General features: G+C 45.3%; 1 protein-coding gene across 1 annotated transcript in view; it reads right to left on the bottom strand.

Moving 5' to 3' along the window:
- LOC115196607 (neural-cadherin-like) overlaps window positions 1–12618 on the bottom strand; it is a 108815-nt gene that overhangs the window by 38060 nt on the left and 58137 nt on the right. Inside the window, exons 18-22 of the mRNA XM_029757462.1 lie at window positions 10756–12364; window positions 9864–9957; window positions 8607–8791; window positions 6966–7192; window positions 5854–6131 (exon numbers count right to left, since the gene is read on the bottom strand). Of these exons, the coding sequence (XP_029613322.1) occupies window positions 5854–6131; window positions 6966–7192; window positions 8607–8791; window positions 9864–9957; window positions 10756–12364 (2393 nt within the window). The remainder of the gene's footprint in view (window positions 1–5853; window positions 6132–6965; window positions 7193–8606; window positions 8792–9863; window positions 9958–10755; window positions 12365–12618) is intronic.

Below are 12618 nucleotides of genomic sequence, written 5' to 3'. Positions count from 1 at the left end.
TGATATTCCTCCACTTCTTCACGCTATTCCTCCACTTCTTCACGCTATTCCTCCACTTCTTCATGCTATTCCTCCACTTCTTCATGCTATTCCTCCACTTCGTCACTCTATTCCTCCACTTCTTCAGCTATTCCTCCACTTCTTCAATGCTATTCCTCCCTTCTTCACGCTATTCCTCCACTTCCTTCATGCTATTCCTCCACTTCTTCACGCTTATACTCCACCTTCGTCACGCTATTACTCCACTTCTTCACGCTATTCCTCCACTTCTTCATGCTATTCCTCCACTTTCTTCACGCTATTACTCACACTTCTTCATGCTATTCCTCCAACTTCTTCACGCTATTCCTCCACTTCTTCACGCTATTCCTCCACTTCTTCATGCTATTCCTCCACGTCTTCAAGCTATTCCTCCACTTCTTCAACTGCTATTCCTCACTTCTTCACGCTAATTCCTCCACTTCTATCATGCTATTCCTCCACTTCTTCATGCTATTCCTCCACTTCTTCATGCTATTCCTCCACTTCTTCAGGCGATTAACTCCACTTCTTTCAATGGCTATTCCTCACTTCTTCAACGCTATTCCTCCACTTCTTCATGCTATTCCTCCACTTCTTCAATCGCTATCCTCCACTTCTTCATGCTATTCCGCCATTGCATCGCAGTTTCTACTCGACTTCTTCACGCTATTCCTCCACTTCTTCATGCTATTCCTCCACTTCTTCACGCTATTCCTCCACTTCTTCATGCTATTCCTCCACTTCTTCACGCTATTACTCACTTCTTCACGCTATTACTCCACTTCTCACGCTATTCCTCCACTTCTTCATGCTATTCCTCCACTTCTTCACGCTATTCCTCCACTTCTTCATGCTATTCCTCCACTTTCTTCACGCTATTACTCCACTTCTTCACGCTATTCCTCCACTTCTTCATGCTATTCCTCCACTTCTTCAAGCTATTCCTCCACTTCTTCCGTATTCTCCACTTCTTCACGCTATTCCTCCACTTCTTCATGTTATTCCGCCACTTCTTCATGCTATTCCTCCACTTCTTCATGCTATTCATCCACTTCTTCATGCTATTCCTCACTCTTCACGCTATTACTCCACTTCTTCACGCTATTACTCCACTTCTTCACGCTATTCCTCCACTTCTTCATGCTATTCCTCCACTTCTTCACGCTATTCCTCCACTTCTTCATGCTATTCCTCCATTCTTCACGCTATTCCTCCACTTCTTCACGCTATTCCTCCACTTCTTCATGCTATTCCTCCACTTCTTCAAGCTATTCCCCACTTCTTCACGCTATTCCTCCACTTCTTCACGCTATTCCTCCACTTCTTCATGCTATTCCTCCACTTCTTCATGCTATTCCTCCACTTCTTCATGCTATTCCTCCACTTCTTCATGCTATTCCTCCACTTTCATGCTATTCCTCCACTTCTTCACGCTATTCCTCCACTTCTTCATGCTATTCCTCCACTTCTTCATGCTATTCCTCCACTTCTTCATGCTATTCCTCCACTTCTTCACGCTATTCCTCCACTTCTTCATGCTATTCCTCCACTTCTTCATGCTATTCCTCCACTTCTTCACGCTATTCCTCCACTTCTTCATGCTATTCCTCCACTTCTTCACGCTATTACTCCACTTCTTCACGCTATTACTCCACTTCTTCACGCTATTCCTCCACTTCTTCATGCTATTCCTCCACTTCTTCACGCTATTCCTCCACTTCTTCATGCTATTCCTCCACTTCTTCACGCTATTCCTCCACTTCTTCACGCTATTCCTCCACTTCTTCATGCTATTCCTCCACTTCTTCAAGCTATTCCTCCACTTCTTCACGCTATTCCTCCACTTCTTCACGCTATTCCTCCACTTCTTCATGCTATTCCTCCACTTCTTCATGCTATTCCTCCACTTCTTCATGCTATTCCTCCACTTCTTCATGCTATTCCTCCACTTCTTCATGCTATTCCTCCACTTCTTCACGCTATTCCTCCACTTCTTCATGCTATTCCTCCACTTCTTCACGCTATTCCTCCACTTCTTCATGCTATTCCTCCAGTCTTCACGCTATTCCTCCACTTCTTCATGCTATTACTCCACTTCTTCACGCTATTCCTCCACTTCTTCATGCTATTCCTCCACTTCTTCACGCTATTCCTCCACTTCTTCATGCTATTCCTCCACTTCTTCACAGCTATTTACTCCACTTCTTCACGCTATTACTCCACTTCTTCACGCTATTCCTCCACTTCTTCATGCTATTCCTCCCACTTCTTCACGCTATTCCTCCACTTCTTCATGCTATTCCCCACTTCTTTCACGCTATTCCTCACTTCTTCACGCTATTCCTCCACTTCTTCAAGCTATTCCTCCACTTCTTCACGCTATTCCTCCACTTCTTCACGCTATTCCTCCACTTCTTCATGCTATTCCTCCACTTCTTCATGCTATTCCTCCACTTCTTCATGCTATTTCCTCCACTTCTTCATGCTATTCCTCCACTTCTTCATGCTATTCCTCCACTTTCTTCACGCTATTCCTCCACTTCTTCATGCTATTCCTCACTTCTTCATGCTATTCCTCCACTTCTTCATGCTATTCCTCCACTCTTCACGCTATTCATCCACTATCTTATTCCTCCACTTCTTCACGCTATTCCCACTCTTCATATTCCTCCACTCTTCATGCTATTCCTCCACTTCTTCACGCTATTCCTCCACTTCTTCACGCTATTCCTCACTTCTTCATGCTATTCCTCCCACTTCTTCATGCTATTTCCTCCACTTCTTCACGCTATTCCTCCACTTCTTCACGCTATTCCTCCACTTCTTCATGCTATTCCTCCACTTCTTCATGCTATCCTCCACTTCTTCACGCTATTCCTCCACTTCTTCATGCTATTCCCTCCACTTCTTCATGCTATTCCTCCACTTCTTCACGCTATTCCTCCACTTCTTCATGCTATTCCTCCACTTCTTCCCGCTATTCCTCCACTTCTTCATGCTTATTCCTCCACTTCTTCCGCTATTCCTCCACTTCTTCATGCTATTCCTCCACTTCTTCACGCTATTCCTCCACTTCTTCATGCTATTCCTCCACTTCTTCACGCTATTCCTCCACTTCTTCATGCTATTCCTCCACTTCTTCACGCTATTCCTCCACTTCTTCATGCTATTCCTCCACTTCTTCACGCTATTCCTCCACTTCTTCATGCTATTTCATCCACTTCTTCACGCTATTCCCTCCACTTCTTCATGCTATTCCTCCACTTCTTCACGCTATTCCTCCACTTCTTCATGCTATTCCTCCACTTCTTCACGCTATTCCTCCACTTCTTCACGCTATTCCTCCACTTCTTCATGCTATTCCTCCACTTCTTCATGCAATTCCTCCACTTCTTCATGCTATTCCTCCACTTCTTCATGCTATTCCTCCACTTCTTCATGCTATTCCTCCACTTCTTCACGCTATTCCTCCACTTCTTCATGCTATTCCTCCACTTCTTCACGCTATTCCTCCACTTCTTCATGCTATTCCTCCACTTCTTCATGCTATTCCTCCACTTCTTCATGCTATTCCTCCACTTCTTCACGCTATTCCTCCACTTCTTCACGCTATTCCTCCACTTCTTCATGCTATTCCTCCACTTCTTCAAGCTATTCCTCCACTTCTTCACGCTATTCCTCCACTTCTTCATGCTATTCCTCCACTTCTTCAAGCTATTCCTCCACTTCTTCACGCTATTCCTCCACCTCTTCACGCTATTCCTCCACTTCTTCATGCTATTCCTCCACTTCTTCACGCTATTCCTCCACTTCTTCATGCTATTCCTCCACTTCTTCACGCTATTCCTCCACTTCTTCATGCTATTCCTCCACTTCTTCATGCTATTCCTCCACTTCTTCATGCTATTCCTCCACTTCTTCATGCTATTCCTCCAGTTCTTCATGCTATTCCTCCACTTCTTCACGCTATTCCTCCACTTCTTCATGCTATTCCTCCACTTCTTCACGCTATTCCTCCACTTCTTCATGCTATTCCTCCACTTCTTCACGCTATTCCTCCACTTCTTCACGCTATTCCTCCACTTCTTCATGCTATTCCTCCACTTCTTCATGCTATTCCTCCACTTCTTCATGCTATTCCTCCACTTCTTCATGCTATTCCTCCACTTCTTCATGCTATTCCTCCACTTCTTCACGCTATTCCTCCACTTCTTCACGCTATTCCTCCACTTCTTCATGCTATTCCTCCACTTCTTCATGCTATTCCTCCACTTCTTCATGCTATTCCTCCACTTCTTTATTCTATGCCTCCTCTAATGAATCTGCATGCCTACTAGCCGTAAACAGTAATCAAATAAATGCCTTGATATAAAGAGAAATACACGCAGAGAGAAAAATATCACTTTGGATCCAAAACAGGACAGAATATTCTCAGACCCCTGGCGAAACGTGATGTGAGACTAACTGGGCTTGGTAGAAAATGTCAGAGCCATCTATTTTCATGTGGCGTCGTATCTGAGTGGATGGCTCTGCTATGTACAGTTAGGGTCTGTTTTCTCCTTCTGTCAACATCTCCAACTCTGTTTATTCAGCAGAGGACCAAGACATGCCAGGAATACTGATCCATACAGAGAGAGACGGGATGATTCTGTGGTGTGTGTACACACACATGCATACATGGAGAAAGCATGCACACACGTTTGTGCCTGAACATACACACACGTACACACATACACACACGTACACACACACATACACATACACATACACATACACACACACACACACACACATAACACACCTTCCCAGGCATTCTCCATGTGACTCCAGAGAGCAATGCCAATCCAAACTCCAGAGCATAGGACATGTTTCTTCCTCTGACTGACACGATCTGATAAGGCCAATGTCTCAGACTGGCTATTAAGCTTTCTCGACATGGGATTGGCCCACAATTTGATTTTTCACACACATTCTGAATACACATTGGGTTATATAGCAGCATCTATATTCTGACAAGGGCTCTCTCACAAGACTGCAGACTGCAGCAGATGTGGCAGATAAAAACCGCAGCATGCTTTTGACTAGTGCCCCTAGGGCTCTGGGACACCCCCCATGAGTGTGATCTTCATGTTCTAAGGTCTTAAGGCAGACATCTGTTTGCCTTATTTAACTTTACACGTTCATGTAAATGGTATTAAGTGGGATTCTGAAAAGTTGTCAGCACTTGGGAGAGGGGTGTGTAGTACTTGTTGTAATCTCACTGGCCCACATTTCTTAAATCCTACCAATACTCATCATCAAATTAGCTCCATGCTATTTCCTCTGTGATACACCCACATGGGGCCTTGTACTTTTTTTAAAATGGATTTCTGACTGCTTTATATGCTTAGCGTTCAAGGCTCTACTATATAATTATGAGGCAATTTATCATCAAACTATAGATTTTTTTACTCTGAATTTATTGTCATTCTTCTTCTCTAATTTATTCAGATTGGTGTCATTTCTGATTATGGTATAATTTTCTCCACATCACCATCTGTGTCTAGATTTCCTCCTGATTATTTCTATCACCTTCTCTTAATTATCTCTCAATTGTCTCCGATGGAAGGATCTTTATCTTGTGTAATAAATTAATTCCAATAAAGACAGGATACGATTGTGTTCGGTAGAGTTAAAGTGGAAGAAAAAGGTCCGAAATAGAATGAAAAAATGAGGAACTATCTGCAGGTGTCCAATAAGACACTCTTGTGTTTTCTGCTGCGATGTGCCTTATGAACAAAACCCAGTTCACATAGTCCTCAGGTATTGCTTTGGTCCCTGCTCTCTGCTCACCTGTACCCACTGAGGGTATCTATGCAGGTGCCTCCATTGAAGCAGGGGTTTGTGAGGTAGGAGGAACAAGCCTGATGGACCCGGTCCCTGGCAGAGCAGCCACACCGGGCAGAGGACATCATCGTCACAGACACCAGTGCTATGTTCCCGGCATCGACCAGGGTGGGTGTGTCACTGACGCTGAGCTGTGTGGAGCAGCCGCCACCCGGCCTGCAGTCTGTGTACACACACTCATCCACCTCTACCTGGGACACGTTCACCCGCAGCAGAGACTGCAGCTGAGGAGAGGGACAGAGAGAGGGGTTGGGGGGAAGAGAAAGAGGGGGATAGAGAGAGATAAAGCCCCTTGAATTGAATTGAGATGAAGAGAAAGAGAAAGAGATGGAGAGAAAGAGTGAGAGGGAAGGAGAGAGAGGGAAGGAGAGAGAGGGAGAGAAAGAGAGAGGGAGAGAGAGTTGGAGAGAGCGAGAGAGAGGGGGGAGAGGGAGAGAGATGGAAAGAGAGAGAGTGGGAGAGTGAAATAGGGAGAGGGGAGGAGTAGATAGATAGATAGATAGATAGATAGATAGATAGATAGATAGATAGATAGATAGATAGATAGATAGACAGATAGACAGATAGACAGATAGATAGATAGATAGATAGATAGATAGATAGATAGATAGATAGATAGATAGATAGATAGATAGATAGATAGATAGATAGATAGATAGATAGGGAAGTAAGGGAGGACAGAGAGTGATGAACCTGGCTGATACTCCTCACACATACAAATATTTACTTAAAAAGAAACGAGTACATCTCCAAAATGGCAGATTTATTTTCAATAAATGAATGAGAACTGAGATAGACAGACAGAGGGTCGGCGAGAGAGTGAAAGAGGGATGGAGAGATAAAGGGAATGAGGTGAGGGTGAGAGAGAATGAGTAAGGAAGCAGTTATGAACACAGAAGGGGGAGAGTTGGTGCGAACAACATTAATGAAAAAGATATGAATGCACATTGCACCTCTTGGCTGATAAAGAAACGATATCGACAACACCAAGCTCTGCTCCCAGAGATGTATGAGCTAAGATCCCTATCTTCAAGATGGGAAAACATTGAGGTGTGTACCTTCTTTGTATGCGCCGCCAGGTATCCGTGTAGTTTCTCTGGGCGCAGGTAGCCATCGCTGTGCACAGAGAAGCGCACGTCCAGCGTCTTTGGTCTAACGTCTGTCAGGCTGAAGACGTTGATTGTGCCTGATCTGATGGACAGGTGTTCAGACAGGAAGCCCCTGAACATATCCTGTCGACTCCTCTCGTCCACCCGGGACTGAATAAACTCTCTGGCAGTGATGCCTGCAGAAGGGGGAAATATACACACATACGCACACACACACAAGCACACACACAGACAGAAACACACCTCAGGCATTAGAACCTCAAGAACATTCACTATTTACTGACAGGGGAAGTTGATCAAAGTGAACCCAGTCTTGGTTCAATTAGCAAATAGAATTGATCTATACTGGCCTGACATTGATTCACTCACCCATGTAGTGAAACTATTTAACTTACCGTTCTTTAATTATTTCCACTGAGACCGATTCTTGGCTCCAGTATAAAACATTGACGGCCTCACTGTCAAATAGATTTAGAGGTCGAAGCATTAGCAATGCAATGCGTCTCTTCTAATAATATCGGAGAGGATGAAAAAAGTCCTCTTTAATCTCTACAAAGTGAAATTGATGCCCTGGCATGCCTAATAGCCTTGCAGTCTATTCATAAAATGGATTTTCAAATGTCAAGGACTAACCTGGCAGTTTTGAAATTGACCTTTACATTTCAGATTTGCCCAGAGAGAGCCAAAATACCAAGACATTAAACTTCATATGTTTGTGAAAACGGCACCTGATGTGTGATACACACTGCTGCTTGAAGTGATAAGGACTATAGGTTATCCTAATAGATTTGTTATAAAGTACATACCTCACAGCTTGTAAAGGTGAAAAGGTGAGCTCCTCCGATTCAATGTAAATCGCTTGGATCTTTTGTAAAAGATGAACATAAATCCAATCCATTGAATTTGCTGACTCACAGCGTAGCCTCAGATTTAAAAGTACCAGTTCTAGATCCAGAGATACTCTCTATTTTAAGGTGTAGAAGTCTACAGGTTTCTGTACGTTTTTTATTCATTCATTTTTTAAATAATTTACTCATTCTTCTTTCTTGTATTTTAATCCAGAGAGCAGCAGCTGATTCCCCATGAATTAATATCACAACCTGATTGAATCCCAATGACAAAACCTTGTCTATTATTGTCTTTCTCAAACCAAACATATGTCTCGAAAGCTACATTGTCTATCTCTCCAACAACAGAACGAAGTCAAATAAAAAGCCTGACGTTTGGTGTGGGCGGAAAGATGAGCGATAGAGCACAAGAGAAAGGAAAACAAATGGGAAAAGTTATTCATGTTGACAGGTTCAGACTCATCATCTCATATAGAGCATCCCTGCTGTGGAGTAACAGCAGCTGAAGTAGCACAACTCTAGTTGCTGAACGATAGGTGGGTCCCTCTGTTGAAAGGCTTCAACATAGAACCCAAAAGGGTTCCACTTGAAACAAAAAGGGTTTTTACCTGGAACCCTATTGGGACAGCGAAGAACCGTTTTAGGTTCTAGACAGCACCTTTTTTTGTAAGAGTATAATCACGAATCATGACATAAACTGTAGAATAGATAAGTACAATGTTGTCACGCTTGAGTAGCTTACCGATCAGACGCAGGGATGCTGATGAGTGGATGGCCATGTCCTCTAGCTCCCGGACGTGAACTGTGACCCCAGACACCACGTCCGGCCACACCCCGTCCGACACTCCCACTCTGAGATAGTAGCTTCCCGCTAGGGTGTTCTGTCTGATGGCCAGGTGGCCTGAACTCTTGTCTAGAGTGAAATACCTGTAGGGGAGGACATAAATGTGGTGGAAAACTTAAATGACTGGGTGGTATTCATAAAGGGCATACAATGGAAAACATTTAAAAATACAATGGAAAATGGAAATAAATGTTTCTTATTGGACAAGGCCAAGCAGTCCCTCCATGTTTAAGTGTTTATTCCATGTTTTATTCCGTTTTGTGCCTACAACCCTGGACTACCAAAGGAAATTAACGGAAAGAACAACTGTTCTGTTTCTGCTGGGCGGTAAATGATATTTTGTTTACATCTCCACCAAAGGAGCTCGGTAGTTGTCATAGAAACGGGTCAGGATTGGCATATGAATAAAACAGGAATGTGTAAAATATGCAATTGGGATTTTCTTCTGTTCCCTGACTGTGTGAGATGCAAAATTGCAAACAATCTTGGTATAAATATTCTTGATCCTTGTTCCCCTGCGAGTCCACTAGTTGATATGATACAAATGCATCCTCTGATTGCTCTGATTACATTAACATTTTACATTTTTGTCATTTAGCAAATGCTCTTATCCAGAGCGACTTACGGGAGCAATTAGGGTTGTTGAACAAGAGGCGCTTGTTGGCCAAGTAGGAAATGTGGTGATATCCTCCCTTTCTTTGACTTTCTTTGACTGTTACTGTTTATTGTCTCTCCTGTTGCCTAGTCACTTTATCCCTATTTATATGTATATATCTACCTAAATTACCTCGTACCCCTACACATCAACTAGGTACTGGTACCCCGTGTATATAGCCAAGATATCGTTACTCATTGTGTATTTATTCCTCATGTTATTATCTTTCTATATTTCTATTATTTCTTTATTTTTCTCTCTGCATCGTTGGGAAGGGCTCATAAGTAAGCATTTCACTGTTAGTCTACACCTATTCTTTACCAAGCATCTGATAAATCACATTTCATTTTATTTGACTCTGAGACTTTGAGTGAAAGTAGCTGAAGGTCATATTTATAGGGATACATATTTGCATCTGTCATATATTAACTGTTTAACTGATTAACTGATTAACTGTCCTATTATGACTCACGCTGGTTACAGACAAACATAACACCTACCTCTTTCCTTCTGCATCTAAGGTGTAGGTCTTGTTGTCCCAATCATCTTGATCAGGGGCATAGACCTTGCCCAGCGAAGTAGTCTGCATCCTTCCTGTCCAGCGCACACAAAGACTTTGATTTTGTCTGAAAACAACGGTTTCCAAACCGAAAGTGATAGAGGCCCTAGGCCGCTTATCTTCAGCCGTTTTCTTATCTGCTGTTCTGTGATTCTGCTGTTTCTGTTCTTCCTATTATGTTCATGAGTGTGAAGTCCCACTGTTTGGGTTGAATAGGCTTCCAGTACTTCAGATGTGAGGAGCGCTGAGAGCTTAAGGAAGTCAGGGCTATCGCACTATGGATTATGTTATTATCGAGCCCCAGTGCCAGCGTACTGCAGCTGGGTAAACAACCGGGGCCTGTATGAGTCAAGCTGCTGCAGTGTTTCACACAATTACTGAAAACCTAAAAATCCAGGTCTATGATCAGAACTTTAACGGGCCTAACAATCACCCCTGAGGAACACCACAGATCTTATAATGGTCAAGTTAACATCAGGGCCAGATACAATTAGCAGAGTGGAGAGAGTGTGTGGGGGTCGAATGATCTTAAGCCCGAAGGAATGATTTGCAATCAAGAATCATGAAATGCTGCAACAAAATGCTAATATTTGCCCCGGGTGTATCAATTACTAATACAGACAATACAGAATAGGTACACAGAAAGACAGAAAGAGCACCTCCATGATGTGCTAACTTGGGTAACAGCCTGGGTCCATATTCACAAAGAATCTTAGAGTTGCCTTTTAAATCATGAAGAATAAAAGGGGGGACTTGATCCTAGATCAGCACACCTACTCTTAGAGGCTTCGTGAATACGAATGTCTAAAAGTTGACGGAAAGTTGGGACTCACCCCTCCGGCTGTGAACGTAAATCTCCTTCTCTCCCTCCTGGTGGGCGTTGTCATTCTGGTCGCCCACGGTGATGGTGAGCGTGTTGGTGACCGTCATTGGCGGACGGCCACTGTCCGTCATAACCACGGGCAGGAGGAACTCCCTCTGGCGCTCACGGTCGAAGCGGCACAGCGCGGTGAGCGTTGCCGTGCCATTGCCATGGTCCTGCAGGTGGAAGTCGGGGGCGTAGGGATGGGGAAGGGCGAGGGAGAAGGGAGGCCCGTTCTCTGGGGAGTCCCTGTCGATAACGTGGAGCAGCGTGGAGGTCTGGTTGAGCCACACCAGCTGTGGAGCAGGGCTGTTCTCCCAGAGGACAGGGGTGTAGGCCACCTCCAGCTCTGGCCCATTGTCATTAACATCAAGCAGGCTCAGCTGGACCGTGGCGCTCCCCGTCAACGCCGGACTCCCGCGGTCTGTCGCCATGACAACCAGCTGGTACTCGGGCATTGTCTCTCTGTCCAGCGGGCGGGACACGGTCACAATGCCGTCTCGGTCCACTATAAAATGACCGTATGGGTCTGACTCCGGGGAGATGCTGTAGACTATTTCCCCATTCAGGTCAGAGTCTGAGTCATTGGCCATCACCTGGGTGATGCTGGTTCCCACGGCAACATCCTCCACTAGAGGGGCGAGGGGGTAGAAGGTGGTGGTGAACAAGGGGATGTGGTCGTTCTCATCCACCACCTGGATGATGCAGTGGATGAGGCTGGAGAAGTCAGAGTCCTCCACCTGGATGGTGAGGTTGAAGCGCTGCTCGCCGGGCCTCTCATAGTCCAGCCCCTTCCTCAGCTTCAGACTCCCAGACTGCTCTGCTCTGTGGCTCACCATGTAGAACCTCTCCCACTGGTCCCCCGCCACCACACTGAAGCCCAGCAGGCCGTGAGGGCCAGAGTCTGGGTCCACAGCTTCCAGCTCCAGCACGGTTGAGTCTGGAGGGCTGCTCTCAGACACACGAGCCCCACACCACTCATCTTTGAACCGGGGGGTATGGTCATTCAGGTCCATGATGATGATAGTGGCGGTAGCTGTACCGACCATGTCCCCTCCATCCCTGGCTTCGACCACCAGCTGGTGCCGCTCTGCCACCTCCCTGTCCAGTCCGCTGGTCACCACGGAGATGGTGCCCGTACTAGCGTCGATTGTAAATAGTTCCTCAGAATCTGCATCACGGGCGTTCTCGATGATACGATAGGTGAAGATGGCGTTCTGACCCACTGCCGTGTCGTCAAGGTCTGCCGCCGTCATCTCCATGACAAAAGTTCCTGGGGGTGAGTTCTCAGCTATGTTGCCGTGGCAGCCATCGGGTGCGCAGGTGAAAGCGGGCTCGTTGTCATTGATGTCCCACACGTTGATGATGACGTCAGTGAAGCCGGTGAGCCCCTCCCCTTTCTCGTCTGTGGCCAGGACCACGAAGCGCCACACAGCCCGCTCCTCGCGGTCCAGCGTCTTCTGGGCGTACATCTCCCCCGTGATCTCATTAATCACAAACTGAGAGTCCGCCCCCTGACCATGGAGAGAGTAGCGGACGGCGTCCTGGTCTGCATCCTTGTCTGGGTCCGTGGCCGTCACCTAGTGAGACACCCAACTCATCAGCAATCAACATCTAAGTGTGTGTTTGTGTCTGTGTTTGTTTGTTTGTTTGTTTGTTTGTTTGTTTGTGTGTGTGTGTGTGTGTGTGTGTGTGTGTGTGTGTGTGTGTGTGTGTGTGTGTGTGTGTGTGTGTGTGTGTGTGTGTGTGTGTGCAGTGTGCATGCATCCGTGTGTGCATGCATCCGTGTGTGCCTGTCTTTCGAAGCAAGCATCCCATCAATCTATCTTTACAT

Source organism: Salmo trutta, chromosome 7 (genome assembly GCF_901001165.1).
Source record: "Salmo trutta chromosome 7, fSalTru1.1, whole genome shotgun sequence".
Taxonomy (NCBI): Eukaryota; Metazoa; Chordata; class Actinopteri; order Salmoniformes; family Salmonidae; genus Salmo; species Salmo trutta.
Note: the sequence above shows the minus strand (reverse complement) of the source record. Positions and strands in the feature narration are given on the sequence as shown.